The 18,506-nt window shown below is 34.5% G+C and overlaps 2 protein-coding genes across 3 annotated transcripts; one reads left to right on the forward strand and one right to left on the reverse strand.

Annotated features, from left to right (window-relative positions):
* Window positions 1–2,183: 2,183 nt before the first annotated feature.
* On the forward strand, window positions 2,184–7,319 carry LOC129309477 (extensin-2-like). Its single transcript, XM_054951066.1, is given in 4 exon segments — window positions 2,184–3,810; window positions 3,813–4,529; window positions 5,192–6,774; window positions 6,903–7,319. Coding segments are annotated over 3 exon segments (3,780 nt in total). The 5' UTR covers window positions 2,184–2,294; the 3' UTR covers window positions 6,739–6,774; window positions 6,903–7,319.
* A 2,018-nt stretch (window positions 7,320–9,337) lies between these two features.
* LOC129309249 (mitochondrial import inner membrane translocase subunit PAM16 like 2-like) lies at window positions 9,338–12,126 on the reverse strand. 2 transcript variants are annotated; one of them, XM_054950733.1, is made up of 5 exons: window positions 11,793–12,126; window positions 11,561–11,654; window positions 11,269–11,356; window positions 9,777–9,910; window positions 9,338–9,701 (listed from the first exon to the last, which is right to left on the reverse strand). In XM_054950733.1, the coding sequence occupies exons 2-5, from the start codon at window positions 11,561–11,563 to the stop codon at window positions 9,576–9,578; spliced, it is 351 nt and encodes a 116-aa protein (XP_054806708.1). In that variant the 5' UTR covers window positions 11,564–11,654; window positions 11,793–12,126; the 3' UTR covers window positions 9,338–9,575. The 2 variants fall into 2 exon arrangements, with proteins under 2 accessions (XP_054806708.1, XP_054806707.1); XM_054950732.1 differs by having other exon boundaries at window positions 11,561–11,692; window positions 11,793–12,125.
* Window positions 12,127–18,506: the final 6,380 nt, after the last annotated feature.

Genomic DNA, 18,506 nt, shown 5'->3' on the forward strand with positions numbered 1-18,506 from the left:
TGACCACATTTATATGTGTTATTTCCTCCGAAATTATGAGCGCTATTACTGATGCTTATCAACAAACTTCTTCTCCAATGTACCTAAATGTCTTTCTCCCAAATTACAATGCGCCTATGGCAATATATGGGGGGCGTTTGGGAATCTTGACTTTTCAAAGTTATGCAATTTTTAATCTGATTTAATTTTCTTGCCTGAAAGGACATGCACAACTTTTTTAACTGTTATATGCCTATTAAATATTAACGTCTCTATAGATATAGTACTTGCCAGTGTTACAATTTCTACATATATATAATGTTCTGTCTAGGCTCCCAACGTGGGACTCTACATTGCAATTTGCAAGGCACGACTGAGAGAATCAAAGGTTTTTTTTTTTTGGCAAAAAAATAATAATAATTCCAGAGAGAGATCAAGAGGGACAAGCCCTAAAAATTTGGTATGAATATCACATGGGCATGGGTTAATTTGCAGCTTTCTCATGTGCCAATAACAATTCCGATCTTAATTTAATCAGTGGGTTTCGATAATTACCGATTTATCCCTCACCGAACTGTTAAAGCAAAGCCAAGAGTTGATTACATACGTCGTCGCATTCCTGTACGTTTCCCCCAAAGTCCAAAGCTGAGATGCATAGTAATACATCGTGTGCTGGAATCTTGACTTTTCAAAGCAATAAAATATATATTAATTCTGAACAATGTGGGAAACATGCATCCGATTTCCTGGCCACCAAGCATCAGCCTACAGCTGTTTTATTTTACTGCAAAATGCTCAATAATACGATCCAACCAGTTAAACGAAATTAAGAAGCCAAACCAGTACAATAATTAAAATACGACAATCACCGGGCACGTTCCTCTCTTTTGGAGAGAATTATACATATGCCAGGTTACGAAAATACGACAAGTCAGTTGCCAAAGCCTATGTATGATCTTCAACAATATATATATCAAATAAATATTTTTCCTATTGCTCCCAGGTGCTGAGGAAAATTCCATACAAGTTACGACTGCCAAACGAAGGAAACACAAGACAGAAATTTAATTAATTAAAACGGCGCCCGTGAAAAAGAATGTTCATATATTATGTTAATTTATTTTTCTGGGAAGAAAATTAATTATGGGAACGATTCACGGGGGGTCCAGAGAATTGATTTAAAAAATTGTCGTTTTCAAAAGAGCTCGGGGACAACCCTAAAGTTAAAGGCCGAAGCAATATTTTTCAATTATTATTTCTTGCACGAAATGAAACTCTTCCGGAAATATTTCTTTTTCTTTTAATTTCTCTGTTTATTTTTTTCAGCTCCAATAGCTTGAAAAGCTGCGCTTCCCCACTTGACGAGGTCGAGGAGTGTTCGCAACATCACATGGTCATCTAATAATTGAGGAATCACATGGCCCAGGAAAATTCTTAAAAAGAAAAAGGGGAAAAAAAAATTGAAAAGTGAGTGAATGAGGAAACAAGCCGGCACTTTCCTTTTAACATTTTCTTCCCCCATTCCTACTCCCCAAAAATGAAACAATTATGCGTACCATGTGTTGTGGGAGAACTTGGGAGGAAGTAAATTGTACTTGGAAAATGAATGTCGATGACGAAATTAAAATGAAATTTTGGTTTGTCATTTGCGGGCGGGAGCCCCACAAGGTGTGCGGTGGATCCAAATAAGAAATGCGCAGAATATTGGATGATTCTTGAGGATCAAAAGCTGCCAAAGACTGAGAGTTCGAAGCCACCAAGGAGTGGAACCGAAATGACCATTTTAGGATTCAGATATGGATCTGTATCTGGTTTACGGGATGAATTACAGCGGAAACAGAATACGAAAAGGAAAAGGAAAGAACAAGGGAAAGGCATTTTGGAGTTTCTTTCTCGTCAAGACAGGCAGGTGAGCAAGAGGAAAATGATAAAAGAATAGCAAGACTTTATTTGCACTTAATTTTTTTGAGAGTGGTTGGATGAATGGGGGCGACACAGTTGAAGGCAAATGGAGGGAGATGAAATGAAGCGGAGAGAATAAAAAAGTGAGAGGCCAGCTGGTGAGCCTCGTTTCATTTTTCCCTTTTTTTGCGATGCAGCCAATTGGATATTTTGAATCGGTCCCTCGTGACAGCTCCTCTCTAACGACTCACTTTCACTATAAGTACCGCCCCTTCCCTCCCTGCTTTCTCAGTCATCCCAGTCTCTCTCTCTCTCTCTCTCTCTCTCTCTCTCACGCAGAGAAAAAGTCATAGCATCAGTGAGGGTTTGATCAGAGCATTGGCCGGAAGTGGTCAGCTTTCTTCACTCCGTCCATGGTTGCCAGGCGTGGCGACCCCTTCAGGGGTCGTCTAAGGCCAATGGCCTTCACATTGGCCATTGTTCTCTTGTCCACCACTCTCAACTTGGTGGCTGCTGATGGTTATCCTTACTACTCTCCTCCACCACCTGCTGAGCACTATGAGTACAAGTCTCCTCCCCCTCCTTCACCGTCACCACCTCCACCCTATGAGTACAAGTCTCCACCACCACCTGTCAAGGCTCCTGCTCCAAAGTATGAGTACAATTCTCCACCACCACCATATGAGCACAAGGCTCCTCCTTATGAATACAAGTCACCACCCCCACCCTCACCATTTCCACCACCACCATATGAGTACAAGTCTCCACCACCACCTATCAAGGCTCCTGCTCCAAAGTATGAGTACAATTCTCCACCACCACCATATGAGCACAAGGCTCCTCCTTATGAATACAAGTCACCACCCCCACCCTCACCATCTCCACCACCACCATATGAGTACAAGTCTCCACCCCCACCTATCAAGGCGCCTGCTCCGAAGTATGAGTATAGTTCTCCCCCACCACCATATGAGCACAAGGCTCCTCCTTATGAGTACAAGTCTCCACCTCCTCCTTCAACATCTCCACCACCACCATATGAGTACAAGTCTCCACCCCCACCAGTAAAGGCTCCTGCTCCAAAATATGAGTACAAGTCTCCTCCTCCACCATATGAGCACAAGGCTCCTCCTTATGAGTACAATTCTCCTCCCCCACCTTCACCATCTCCTCCACCACCATATGAGTACAAGTCTCCTCCTCCACCACCATATGAGTATAAGTCTCCTCCTCCACCATCTCCAAAGCCTTATTACTACAAATCTCCTCCACCTCCATCGCCCACACCACCACCACCTTATTATTACCATTCTCCACCTCCTCCGATCAAGTCTCCAACACCAAAGCCTTACTATTACAAATCCCCACCACCACCTTCACCATCTTTTCCTCCACCTTACTACTACAAGTCTCCTCCTCCTCCCTCACCATCACCACCTCCACCATACTACTACCATTCTCCACCACCACCAGTGAAATCTCCAACACCAAAGCCGTATTATTATAAATCTCCACCACCTCCTTCACCAAAGCCTTACTACTATCAGTCCCCACCTCCTCCATCATCATCTCCACCACCACCATACTACTACAAGTCCCCTCCTCCTCCATCTCCTAAACCTCACCCACCATACTATTACAACTCTCCTCCACCACCAGTGAAGTCTCCAGCGCCAAAGCCATACTATTATAAGTCTCCACCACCACCATCACCAAAGCCTTACTACTACCATTCCCCACCGCCTCCTTCACCATCTCCATCCCCACCATACTACTACAAGTCCCCTCCTCCTCCATCTCCTAAACCCCACCCACCATACTACTACAACTCTCCACCGCCACCAGTGAAGTCTCCAGCACCAAAGCCTTACTACTATAAGTCTCCACCACCACCATCACCAAAGCCTTACTACTACCAGTCCCCACCACCCCATCACCATCTCCTAAACCCCACCCACCTTACTACTACAACTCTCCACCACCACCAGTGAAGTCTCCAGCACCAAAACCTTACTACTACCAGTCTCCACCACCACCATCACCCAAGCCTTACTACTACCAGTCCCCACCGCCTCCATCACCAAAGCCTTACTATTACCAATCTCCACCACCTCCATCACCATCTCCTAAACCCCACCCACCTTACTATTACAACTCTCCACCGCCACCAGTAAAGTCTCCAGCACCAAAACCTTACTACTACCAGTCTCCACCACCACCATCACCCAAGCCTTACTACTACCAGTCCCCACCGCCTCCATCACCAAAGCCTTACTACTACCAGTCCCCACCACCTCCATCACCATCTCCTAAACCCCACCCACCTTACTACTACAACTCTCCACCACCACCAATGAAGTCTCCAACACCAACACCTTATTATTACAAATCTCCACCACCACCTTCACCAAAGCCGTACTACTACCACTCTCCACCACCTCCATCACCAAAACCTTACTACTACAATTCTCCTCCTCCACCTGCTATCTACCCTCCACACCCCTACCCCCACCCCCACCCTCACCCTTACCCCCACCCCCACCCCCACCCTCACCCATTGATTGTCAAGGTTATTGGTAAAGTTTACGTCTACAAGTGCTATAATGTGGAGTATCCAGAGAAGTCTCACAACAAGAAACACCTTAAAGGTACAAAACTTAATTTTCTATTTTTAAAATTAAAGTTAATTCGTTTATGTTTTAATAAATTTTAGCTCCAAAGTCCTTTTCATTTTCATTTAACAAGCTCTTTTTCAAACTTCAACATAAATTTCTTTATTAACTTTTTCTTATTCCATGTCACTATCTCTTTAAAAATTTGCACTATACTTTTCATATGTCTGGCTTGACTTTTTTTCCATTCGATAGGCCTGTTAAATTTTATTTACAAATGTATATGTGATATTATAATTTTTTGTTGGTAAATAATTATTATACAAATTAACTTGTATTTAACATTTGAGAAAATCTTTTGAGAATTTTCCTTTATCGTTAATTAGATTAATTTTAAGATAAACTGAAAAAAATTGTTCACATATATTGATATTACTATGTTATATATAAAGTTTAATTTATTATGATATATAAAATCATAATTTAGATTTCAAACTCAAAAGCTATACATCTGGTTGATATGACATAGAGATATTTATTATTTATTAATAATTATGAATCCAAAATGGAATAAAGCAAATAATTGGCTTCAAAATGCTGGTAAAATAAATAGTATTTGTATAATATTTCTTTTCAATTGTAACTATATTTAATTACTAATTACATCTTGAACATAATTATTGCATATAATGGGGCAGGTGCTGTTGTGGAAGTAGTATGTCAAGCTGGAAAGAAGACCATCAAGAGCTATGGTAAAACCAAGATCAATGGAAAATACAGTATCACCGTTGAGGGCTTTGACTATGCCAAATACGGTGCCACTATTTGCAAGGCTCACCTTCATGCCCCTCCTAAGGACTCACCCTACAACTTTCCCACAAAGTTAAATGAAGGAACTGCTTTAAAGGTGTACTCCAAGAACAAGTATGAAGTTGTGCTCAAGGCTAAGCCTTTTGCATATGCTTCCAAGAACCCTCATGATCAGGAGTGCCCCAAGCCTAAGCCTACTCCTGCACCATACTATTACACAAGCCCTCCTCCTCCTTCACCTGAGTATAAGCCACCTTACTACTACAAATCGCCTCCACCACCATCACCAAAGCCTTACTACCCACCGTACTACTACAAGAGCCCTCCTCCACCTTCGCCCGAGTATAAGCCACCATATTACTACAAGTCTCCTCCACCACCTTCACCAAAGCCTTATTACCCACCGTACTACTATAAGAGCCCTCCTCCACCACCTTCACCTGAGTATAAGCCACCCTACTACTACAAGTCTCCTCCACCACCTTCACCAAAGCCTTACTACCCACCATACTACTATAAGAGCCCTCCTCCACCTTCACCTGAGTATAAGCCACCTTACTACTACAAGTCTCCCCCACCACCATCCCCATCTCCTCCACCACCGTATTACTACAAGAGCCCTCCTCCACCTTCACCCGAATATAAGCCACCATACTACTACAAGTCTCCCCCGCCACCATCCCCATCTCCTCCACCCTACTACTACAAGAGCCCTCCTCCACCTTCACCCGAATATAAGCCACCATACTACTACAAGTCTCCCCCGCCACCATCCCCATCTCCTCCACCCTACTACTACAAGAGCCCTCCTCCACCTTCACCTGAATATAAGCCACCATACTACTATAAGTCTCCCCCGCCACCATCCCCATCTCCTCCACCCTACTACTATAAGAGCCCTCCTCCACCTTCACCCGAATATAAGCCACCATATTACTACAAGTCTCCACCACCCCCATCACCATCTCCACCACCTCCTTACTACTACAAGAGCCCTCCTCCACCATCACCCGAGTATAAACCACCCTACTACTATAAATCTCCACCCCCACCATCCCCATCTCCACCCCCACCTTACTACTACGAGTCTCCACCCCCACCAATAAAAGCTCCAGCTCCTAAACCTTACTATTACAAATCTCCACCACCACCATCCCCATCTCCACCACCACCTTACTACTACAAGTCTCCACCCCCACCGATTGAGGCTCCAGCTCCTAAACCATACTACTACCATTCTCCCCCACCTCCTTACTACTACAAGTCTCCACCTTCACCAGTCGAGGCTCCAGCTCCAAAACCATACTACTATCATTCTCCACCACCTCCTTCACCATCCCCGGTACCTCCTTACTACTACAAATCCCCTCCCCCACCATCCCCGTCTCCACCACCAGTCTACATCTATGCTTCCCCACCACCTCCAGTTTATTAAGCTTGGAATGCAATAGAAAATCCCAATATAAATCATGTAAGTTAAACTACTACTTACAAATGATTGTTGCATTCATATACTTACATATATATATATATATATTAGTTTTACATTCACATATCTTGAGTCATTTTTGGAATGTTTCATCTTCAATATGATTTCAGGTTTTTCTAGTTTTCGTCGTCAAATAAAGGCAGGCTCCACTTCGAGCAGAGTTCAAGATCTAGCTTCCAGTTTAAGTTCTTTGAATAAGAGTCTGAATATATTATCACCGAGCTACAATCTCCATGATTCAGACAGTGTTGCTTCTATTTCTTTGGTGGCCATCCTGAACGTCATGTGCTTATTGTGTTCAAGTGACAAACAAGGCAGAAATAGGAAGCGAGATTAATTTAAAATGTATATGCCATTTGAAAGTGACGAGTACAATCTGCATTAGTGATCTCCTTTAATTATTTATGTATAGAGTTAATGTGGCCGTGTATGATTGGAATTTTATTTATTGTGTCATTTTTGAATTTGATCCTGCTGTGTTGTTTGTAACAATGGGCATAGTAATAATGGAATTCATTTTTCTTCCCCTTCCTTTTTCCAAGTTTTGCTTGTATAGTTAACCACTGCTGAATTTTCAAATAGCTCCAAAGTCAACACAAAAAGGCTTCCCATACCCAATTTCTAACAATCGAGAGTGTTCCAGAGCCAAAAGTTCAATTCCTTTTTGGGGTTTTCCAGATCTTGTAAACTCCTGCTGCGAGATGATGACGCACATCGCTCTCTAGCTTCTCTCTCAAAAAGAAAATATTAAATTTAAGTGAAAACATGCCTCGGATGTTTTACTGCTCTCTGTCCTCCATCTCCTGAACCTAGCAGACAGACGTGGTCTTCAGGTCCTTAACAAGAAGTTAGTGGCCAGCCTGTTGCAACTTATTCTCTTTGTTGTCCTCTCTCTTGACAAGCTATAGCCATGATACCGAAACCAAAAAATAAAAAATAAAAATCAATATGTGGCCATTTAATTTCTTCTTGTTTGCTGTTTCCACTCACTGCAAATTGAAATTCTTCACGAGAACTTTTTCTTTTTCTTGTTAATCGTAACTAGCTAGCTAGCTGAATTTGGAGAAGTACAGTTGATTTTCCATCTCCATCAATATTCAACCTGAATTGTCCTGAACGTAAAGTCCAAAGAGCATCACCATTGATGAGATAAAAGACAGATGAAATAATTAGAAGCACTGACTATTATCTTTCTTCTTTGGTTGATGGAAGCACCAATAATTGTTATTATCCATTGGATTCCTAACTGCACTTGACTCATTATCCATATTTATATAAACTCAAAAATGCAAGACTCTAATGCTGAGGTTCTTGAGATCAAGCTGGCACCACTATCTATAAATTAGCATGAACACACCATCACACATAATACCCAGTATTTTAATCAGTGGGCCTTCTATTATAGGTTAAATAATTTCCTACCCCATTTATCATATAGAGCCCATTTCAATTATTTTCATTGATTTAACATTGAAAAACAGTATTTAGTGACCTGAATTGATGCAATGATTCATGCTTTTAGGAACTTACATGTCACTAACACCTTTTTTTCAAAAAAGAATGAAAAATAAAGCACATAAAGATCAATAATTTCTTCAGACACTGCCTGCAAGAAAGAAGATTTAATTATATCATGAAAATGGGAGAAAAGTGGCAACTTGTTCTAAAGGGGGCGGACATGAAGATGGAAAAGAGACTCAACTTGATGTAAACAATCTGGTATAGGAAAGTTGTGTGGGCGTGTTCCAATTGTTATTATTCATGGTGATCAAGATGTTGCGTTGTATCCATGAACGTAGATTCTTGAAAATATAAAAAACAAAAAACAAAAAACAAAACAAAACAAAAGAGAAGGGTGGGGTTATGAGGATGATGATTATATAAGGATTGGTCGCCATGGAAAGCATCTTTGCTCAAAGAAGTTGGAATTTTCAAGAGTGAGAAGCAAACAAAACGGTGAAAGTGACAAATGCTAGGATTGGATATTTGGAATGGAATGAAATAGTAGCAATAGACCCAACAAAGTGACAAGCAGAAGCCGAGAGTTGGGTGAATATATCCAAAATAATTCATTGCTTTTTTCCGCGCCATGGCTGGCATGCAAGTCATTCATTAAAGCTGTTTTTCCATTCTCTTCTTAACTGAACAGAACTCACCACCATACATGTATTCACAGGTTGACCCGTGGTTGACTTCTTTACTGTCTTACTAAGATAAGATCACTTCTTTTTCAATAAGTAACTTCTCTCATAAATACTTCTCATCATTAAATATGTTTTCACCAAAAATTTGATAAAATCTGAAAACCAATGCATACCATTCACAACTAATAAATAATGTAGTTTACTATGTTTTAAATTTTACATTGACTATATTGATTCAGACCCATATTTATCAAACATTTCAAAGAACCCCATACTTCTATTTTTTTGGTGAAAATATCATTTCATTCTAGAAAAACAGTAATCAATACATACACACTGGAGGTAATAAATAAATAAATAAAATAAAGACTTCTAGAAAGGATGGGCAAGCCAAGTGAACATCTATCAAAAGTGTTCGTATTCCCTCATTCTCGTTACCAGAAAAAGAAAAATAGCATATCATTTAGTGCTTTTGAATGCCCTTATTCGCAGCGAGATAACGAGTAACTTATTTACAATCGTTTCAAGATAATTTCGGTTTTGTGAAACTCACTGCAAAAAATCGCAAACAACATAGGTTGTTAACTCGAGCCCAAAATAACTATACATGAGGTTGCCAAGTGGGAAAAATGGGAGTCCTCAAGTAGCTGTGTCCTGGCCCTTTTGCTGGTGGACAGCCTCTAGATGTTCCTTGGCCCGATGAACTTTTGACTGAAGGTAGAAACTTCCACTCTTGGCATTGCTTTCGAACAAATTGTCATATTTCTGCACAGGATAATATTTGATCAACCAACATTTACCAAATAGGTAATACCTGAAAACAAGTCTAGAGACACTGACCTTCACAATCTCTTCCCAAGGGGTTTCCTCTGTCACGCCAAGAATCTGCCGAGCTTCCTGCTGTGTCATCACCTTGTTAGCTCTGCGAATGGTATTCTGTATTGTCTCTTGTGCAACACCATTTTTCGAGGCATCTGCAACAACTTGTTATTCATAACGTGACAAAATAAACAGCCACAAAACTTTGGTTGGCGCTTTGAGAGGACACGGAATCCGCCATGCCATGATTATACAAGAACCCCACTAAGATATACTCCCTCAATTCAAAAATATGAGGTATTTTATTAAAAGTTGGATGTTCAACTTTTTAAAAAATGCCATTACATGAAATCAATGGTTTCTTTTTTTTTTTTCTTTAATTTTTTGAAAGGTTGAATATTAAAAAATATAAAGCATCTTTAGTGTTTTAAGATGTAATTAATATATTTTTTCCAAAAAATACCCTTAATGAATGAATCATTTTATTTTTATTTTTAAGAAAAATGCCCTTTTAATAAGGGTAAATATGAAAAAATAGTATTAGTTTGAAGATTGTTAACTAATTTATTAGAGAGTAAAATTTAATTAAAAACACCTTACATTTTGTAACTGAGGGAGTATTTATAAATTACCCCAGAAAAAATCATTCTGTAGAAAAGCTTGATATCTCGAGACAAATAAACCTAATAAAATCATAAACTAAGAGAATGAAGCAAGAACTAGATATTTCGAGCGAAATCAATGGTTTCTTTTCTTTTTCTTTTCCTTTTTTTTTTGTTTTGTTTTTTGGTTTTTTTTTTTTTTAGATAAAGTCTATATTGCAGAGGGCCATTAAGAACAGGATTAACTCTAAGAAGTTCCATAAAAAGTCTACAACAAGGAAGGGGAAGAACAAGATTAAAAGGATGAGAGCTTGAAAAGGGAACATAGGTGAGAGTTACGTCTTCACTTGCTAAGGCAATATACAAACTCTTTGTAGACATAGAAATCTTATTTTATAACTTCTCTTAAAGGTCTACTGGTCTAGACAGAAGTTGCATCCCCAAAATAATCCATTTGGCTAACAAGACTCTTTGAAGAGGAGATAAAAGGGCTATTTGGAGCTCGAGCAAAGACAAATCAACTGCGACGATGGTTTTATGAAGGCATTGCAGATTTGTCAGAAATCATCAAGGTCTTATGAAATTGTTTGTTAAATTCATGGAAATAGCAAAATTGGCAAGGTTACAAAGCCTACGTTATAAAACCTTATTTTAAAACGAAAAACAGCAAAAGAATTATTGGCCAATCAGTTTGGTTACTAGGAATACCAAAACTCGTTCCATCGAGTGGGCTAATGTGTTGGGAGAGGCTTGAATTGAACAAGGCACAATAACATTCAATAAAAGAACTAAATGAAAAAAACCTCAGACCAGAAAATCAAGTATGGTGAACAAATTGCAAACCCAAGCGTAGAAAGAATAAATCTAAGAAACTTTTTTTTTTTTTTTGCAGGATAATTTAAGAAACTTACTAGCAAGAGCTTGACGATAAGCTTGAACAAACGCTCTAGCCAAAATACCACCACCCATCACAATCAGGTTTGCCAGAATCTTTGCGGCCTGTGGAAACAATGCAATTAAACTTGAGATCCGATTCAGAGACAGGAACAGGAAGATTTCTAAAATATGTTCAGGCAGTGGGGGCAGGAGCCTGCTTTTCTTTTAGAATATCAGGTCAATACAATTTCCACTCCCTGTCCTCTTTCTCTATTTCCTTCAAAACTAGAGAAGGAAATAAACAAGAAGGAATCTCGTTAACCTTACCATGGCAAGAGAATCGATCAAATAAACTTCGACACCAAGGCTCTCAAATTCTCCTCTGTGAATTGGGGATTTCTTTGATGTCAGCAAGATGGATCTACTCGGCAATCAAGACAGGTCTTTCGGAATCAGTGACTGGTTCATGGGAAAAAAAGGCAGGCTTTTATATTGGCTGAGTAGAAGAAATAAATGGGAATCAAATTCCACACTTCATAATTCAAGGAAGTATCATTACCGTATAAGGGACCTCAAAAGCCTGTCAATCAATCAAATTGCCCTACAGCGCATCAATTTCTGAAAGGGTGAACAGCGAACTGAATCAGGAATGGATTTTCGTCAAGAAGAAAGAGAGTTGGCAACCTTCGCCGCAGCAAACTAGGAAGAGGGAAGAGAGGGAAGAGAGGGAAACAAGAAAATTCCAGAAACAGGCTCCATGATGCCCTCCGCGCCCCAGAATTAACTAGGGTTGGCGGTACGACCGGTCATCCTTTCCCGATAAGTATATTCGAAAATGAGAATTAGAAACCTGGTTATGCATTCACCTTTATTTATTACTTCCTGCGTTCCTCATCTCACCTCTGACTCACTCTTACCCCCAAGTTGGGAAAACAGCATGGCCCGGCCTAAAAAATCAGTCCTTGATGAGCTCCAGTTTAAAAAAATCAGTTCATCTAGGTCTGAATTTTGGTTGAGGGACTTATATTTAAAACCCAACCCTAAGCATAATAAATTTAAAGCTGGCTCTACAAACTTTGAGCTTTTTTCTTTTTTTATTTTTTAAATTAAAAATAATTCATTCATTCTATTATAATATAAAATTTTATTTTGATATTGAATCATATAGACAATATTTTAATTATTAATATGAAAAATATCTTGATTATGTAAAAATTCTCTTATTTCAAATAATAAAACATTAAAATTTATAAATTCTTAATTCAAGTCATACAATACATAATTATATAAATATAAAAATAATCTATTATTAAAAAATATAATTTAGAAATATTAACACACATATATAATATAAATCAAATTACTGTCTAGAATCTAAATTAGATCAAACAATTATTTTTTTGTCCAAATATATTATTATTTAGAATTAAACAAACTAAACTTTATCCAAAAAATATTAAACAAACCAAAGTATTATGTAAATTTTAATTCTAAAAAAAATATTATAACAACTAAATATTTAAAACATTATTAAAAATATCAATAATATTATTATGATAAATAATTTTTTAAAATATAAATAAATAAATGGGCCTAAATGGGCTAGCCCTCAGCCCTACAAAACTAGCCGTTTAGGCCATTGGCCCATTAAGACTGACCGTTATAAACACGTGTTCTGTTTTGAAGCTTTAAAACTCAAGTTCGGTCTTAGTAATTATCGGGTTTAAATGGACTTGGCTCATTTTCTTGACTCTACCCGAATCAAGGAGTAGCGATTAAATTATCAAATTTATTTTAAAACTAAAAAAATTATCATTCTATTTTTATTTCATTTAAATAAAAAATTTAAATTTATATTACATTATCTCTTATGGTTAATAAATTTAAATAAAAATAATATAAAAAGATAATTAAAACCCATTAAATACGTTGTATTAAAAGTCAAGTAATCCTTCTAAAATGTATTTTATAATATGGAGAGTAGGGAGTTTTTTTTTTTTACCAAAAAACAAAATAGACATTACGAAAGTATCCTACAAAGCATATTCAACTACTTTATTAGAATTCAAAATGAAAGTTAATTCATTAAATATGTTTTAAAATAAATTTTTAAACTTTAACCTTATTAAAAATAGGAATAGAAAGATACAAGATATATAATAAGTCATAAAATTAAATTTATAGCAGGGACAAAATTAAAAAAAACAATACTCTCGCCGTTCAATATTGTGAAGCATTTTTAATTGAATCACGTTTTAATAGATTAGCTAATTGTCTTTAAAATTATACACTATTTTCATATTTATTGTTATTTAATATGATGTTTTAATTGAAAAATTTATTAATGGAACCTCTAATTAAGCACCTCAGCAGGTGTCTTATCAAAAAAAAATTTTAAAATATGTTTTATGATATGGATTAGAGAGAGTTTTTTTTTTTTTCCCGTTACCATTACCAGAAACAAAGTAGACATTACAAAAGTACTATAACGTGACAAAATGCCTTATATTAACTCTTTGTCTGTTTTGCATGAAAAAGTAACATAACCAAACAACCTTTTTCTGAAACAATCTTGAGAAACATCTCTTTTTAACTTGAAATTCATAACTTATTTAATATGATTTTAATTTAATAGTTTAATTATAAGACAAAAGTTTAAATTAATTGTACACGTCGCAAAAAGGTGACTGAAATTGCATATAATTGATTGGGAATATTAAGTTGTCAAGGAGTTAAATGTAAATTCTCTCTTAAAAAATTTGCAAAACACCATTTTTTATGACCTTTTTCAGTACAAAAATATAAGGCATTGAATAATTTTTATAATTATTTTTAAATTATGTCATTACTTTATTTATTATTTTTTAAAAAATGATTTCAATTGTTATTACCATGCACTTGTTTAAAGTATTTAATAAATATAAAACTGAAAAAATGTACATTTTTTCAAAGAGATTAAAGTTTCAAATATATAATGCTTGCTTATTAGATAGTGTTAGGTTGTCTTTAACAATAATAATTTTCACAGATGGGAATACACGGCATTATCTAGAGTGAAATCAAAAGCCAGACTTAAGATCCTGGTTCATGAACCCGCAAAAATTCCTACATCAAATATCATCACATCACATCACATTATGGGAACTGACATGCAGCAATTCACAAGAAAATTACTCCCTCGGCGAATCATTCCTTTATTAAATAATTCATCGGTTAAATTTAAAAAATAATAATAATAATTTTTTAAATTATATAAATAATAATTTAGTTTCTCAAAATATCATGAGTTTGCTGAAATTTCTAAAAACTTTTATGTCATTAATAAATATAACTCACCAAATTGTCCTTGTAACAATATTAAGAATTTGATATATGAAATTGTGATTTATTGTTGCATTATTATAAAGCTAAGAAATAAAATTATAATTATTTAAACAAAACTTGTTATCTTTACTTGTTATTTCTAATACTTATAATAATATCAAGAATTAACATGCAAACTTGTAATTTGATATTGCATTGTTGTGAATATAAAAAAAAATATAATTATTTAAACAAAACTTATAATCATTACATATTATTTCCAATACTTCTAGTAATATCAAAAAGTTGTCATGCAAAATTGTGATTTGTTGTTGTATTGTTGCAAAAATAAAAGGAAAGTTGTGTTATTTAAACAAAACTTATCATCATTTTTTTTTCAACATGAACAATTTAATTATTTATATAAACTTATTAATAACAAAAAAGTCCTTATTAGCTTTAATAGAATTATGATATTTTGGAAAATTAAATTATTATTTATATAATTTAAATAAATTTTATTATTATTTTTCTATTAAATTTTGCTGCCAATAACTCTATATCAAATAATGTTAACTTACTATAGCAATAATTATTTTTCTCATTACATGTCGTCATTGAGACCATGCACGTTATAATCGATTAACTTTGAAATTTTTGCTATGCAATAAATCAAGGGTAAATAGTTGCATCACATATCCTCTTGACAGTGGATTTTTTTTTTTAATGTGCTGTGACAAATTATTGAATGTAATTATCAAAATTATTCAGGCATATACAAGTCTACTTTTATTTGACTTTCTCTTGTTTCAAACTTTAATATTTACTTTTTTTGTTTTTGACAAAGCCTGCTCTCCATCTAATTTGCTCATAAGAACGCGACACAAAACAAAAAGCATACTTTCAAAGACATCCGTTCATCTCAATTGTTCTACAAAATGAGTTTCCATCCCACCTAGAAATTAAGGCCCTATTTAGCATAAGGCATTGAGGGTAAAAATTGGGATTAAGATTGATAAAGCCCATATTAAGATGTTTGATCGGATGAATTAGCTGACGTTTGGGATTGGTGAAGCCTACCTACATGAAATTGGTGAAGCCCATAAGGGAAGGTAGTACTGAAATTTTATTTATTTGATTGAAATTTTACAAACCAAAATGTCCTTCCACTATCTAATCGGTCTTTTCACTTGGCTTCTCCCTTCCATTTCTCTCCTATCATTTTCTCCCCCAATCATCTTGCATCTCCAATTGAATTTTTCATCCCTGTCACGACAAAGCCCTCCATCACCATTCTTCTCATAGTCACTGACAAAATTCTCCTCTGCCTATGAAGATGAGGCTAAGTCATCTTCCACAATATATCTTCCTCAAATCTATCAATCTCTAGAAATGAATTGCCTTCCTCTCGCCCTCCCCTTTCTTCCCTAACACCCCCGACAGCATTTGATAAGAAGAAGAGAGTGAACGTGGGAGATGAAGAGGAAATCATGGAGGTTAGGTTTGACGGTGACAAAGAGGAGGAGATGTTTCAGGGTTTAATTTTTTTATTAATTATAAAAAGTATTATAGTCTTTTCATAATTTATATTTAATTATAAAATAAAATGAAAATAAAGAAAGGGGTGAGCACTAACACCTCAATAACCTAGAGTTTTACTATACATATATAAGCTAACAACCACACACAATTAAAACTATATGCATACATATAATTTCATCAAATGAATTGATGCGGAACAAGAAAGGGGAATGGAGAAGAGAATATAATACAAAGGAAGGGATCAATAAAGAGAATATAGAGACAAGAAAGAAACTTAGAAGAGAGATAAAATAATAGTAATTCTTATTCAATTAAATGTGCTTGCAAATTAAATGAGTCAAGATACTATTTATAAGTCTTAACCTAGCCCTACAAATAAATACATGAAAATCTTAAAATTAATTAACAAGGATAATGATAGATAGGCCCCAAGGTGACCAATAATTCAAATTAAGTCTAAAATGCTAAATTCTAAAAATTTATAAGTCCGGTTCTTAATTTTTTATTTCATTGTGATAAATTTGTAATTTATTTTCAACACATAATATGCATGAATATTTGGGCATAATATTTTTACTGCTCTTTAATTCATAAATTTTCAAAAGCATACTTTGAAAAATAATTAGCAACATGAACATTTGTTTTTAGTCATATTTTTATTTAGCTCTTTTATTAAATTTTATGAAATTATGTTAGATTTTTTATTTTAAATTTTTTTGGAACGACTTATAACTATACATGATGTATGGGCAATAAATTTTGAGATATAATATGTTAAAATTTTTAATTTTCACGTGTTTATAAATTATTAAATACGTTTTCGCTTAATTATTTACACCAAAATTTTAAATCTAATTAGGTGAATGGTTATGGGATAAAATAAGTATTATTTATATTCTTGATGTGTATGAGAATAAAAAATTATAAAATAAACAAGTTATTTCTTACATTTCTTACATGCTGTGGAGAATAAATTTTGAAATTCACGTTGTTATTAATATATATATTTTAAATATGCATGGAGTTAACAAATGAAAAATATGATTGGTGGCATTTAAATTTTTAGCATCATTTTAATCAGTTATTTATATTATGATGAGTTCGATTTTAAAAAATAGTGAAATATGGTTGAAGGCTTTTAATTAAATATTTTTTTTTATTTTTTTCCTCTTAAGTCTTCTCTTTGGTTAAATGTTATAATTTTATTTATCTAGATTTTTAAATTAAATTTAAAATCTCTTCTTCCTTCCCTTATTTAATTTAAATTAAATTAAATTAAACAAATTAAGTAGAAGATCAATGTCTTTTATGCATTACATGTGGTCTAACATATTTTATGATTTAATATACTTATTCAAGTAACTCGCTCTCTCTCTGCCTTTTTATGTTTTTTTTCATTTTATAAAAATTTATATAACAATGGATGAGAATACGCGAGATAAGAGAAAATCAACCCCACGAGTTAACATATATGTAAAATACATGTAATACATGAAATATATGTAATTAGGGAAAAAATGTTAGAAATAAATAAATTTGGAGAGTAAAAGATCAAATTGGTGTGGAAAAAACCACTTCACATGAAATAATATATAAATTTTATTTGCTTGAGCATGTAAAACTTTTCTCATAAGTCAAATTGCCTTCTGGAATTTTGATTGTTTCATTTTCTTTTCTTTTTTTTACTATTGAAAATTTCTAGCAATAGCTTTTTCTTTATTTATTATAAGAAAGACATGTTTCTTTTATATATCATCTTATATAATAAAATCCATCTTATATAATCAATTCTACTAAGTTATTATATAATTGCATTTGCATGCTTTGAATATTATAATCATCTTAAAATAAACATAATAATATAAGAAAAGTATTACTTTTAGTCCCTACATCTTGCTTAAATTTTGGTATAGGTCTCTATATTTTTTTTTATATTTCAAGTTTCTACACTTTTTTTCATCTATAAGGCTAGTCCCTATATCTTATGAGGGACATTGATGTGGCATAGATGGTGTTAGTAATACTGACATGTCAACTAACAATGTTAATTTTATACTTACGTGTTAAAATCATATTGTCATTGATTTTTTATTTTAATGAGCAAAAATTAACAAAAAGCTTACATTAGATAAAATAAAAAGGCTGACCTAGACTCTTTAAAATTTTTCTTATTAAAAGATCCATGCTAGCGTCTTTATTTTGCAACATCCCAATTTAAATTTTAATAGTTAATTTGGGTTAATAGAAATTTTAAAAAAAATATTTAGAGATAAGCAAATTATAAGGAGATGATTGTTAAATCTAATCAGAATATAATTCTAAATTAAAATTTAAAATAATAATAATAATTAATTAATTAATTAAAAAAATATTAAATTATTATTATTATTATTAAAAAAAAGAAAATGTATAAAGAAAGAAAGAAGAA

Source organism: Prosopis cineraria, unplaced genomic scaffold, assembly GCF_029017545.1.
Source record: "Prosopis cineraria cultivar Desert tree isolate PC_DT_omini unplaced genomic scaffold, ASM2901754v1 PC4, whole genome shotgun sequence".
Classification (NCBI taxonomy): domain Eukaryota; kingdom Viridiplantae; phylum Streptophyta; class Magnoliopsida; order Fabales; family Fabaceae; genus Prosopis; species Prosopis cineraria.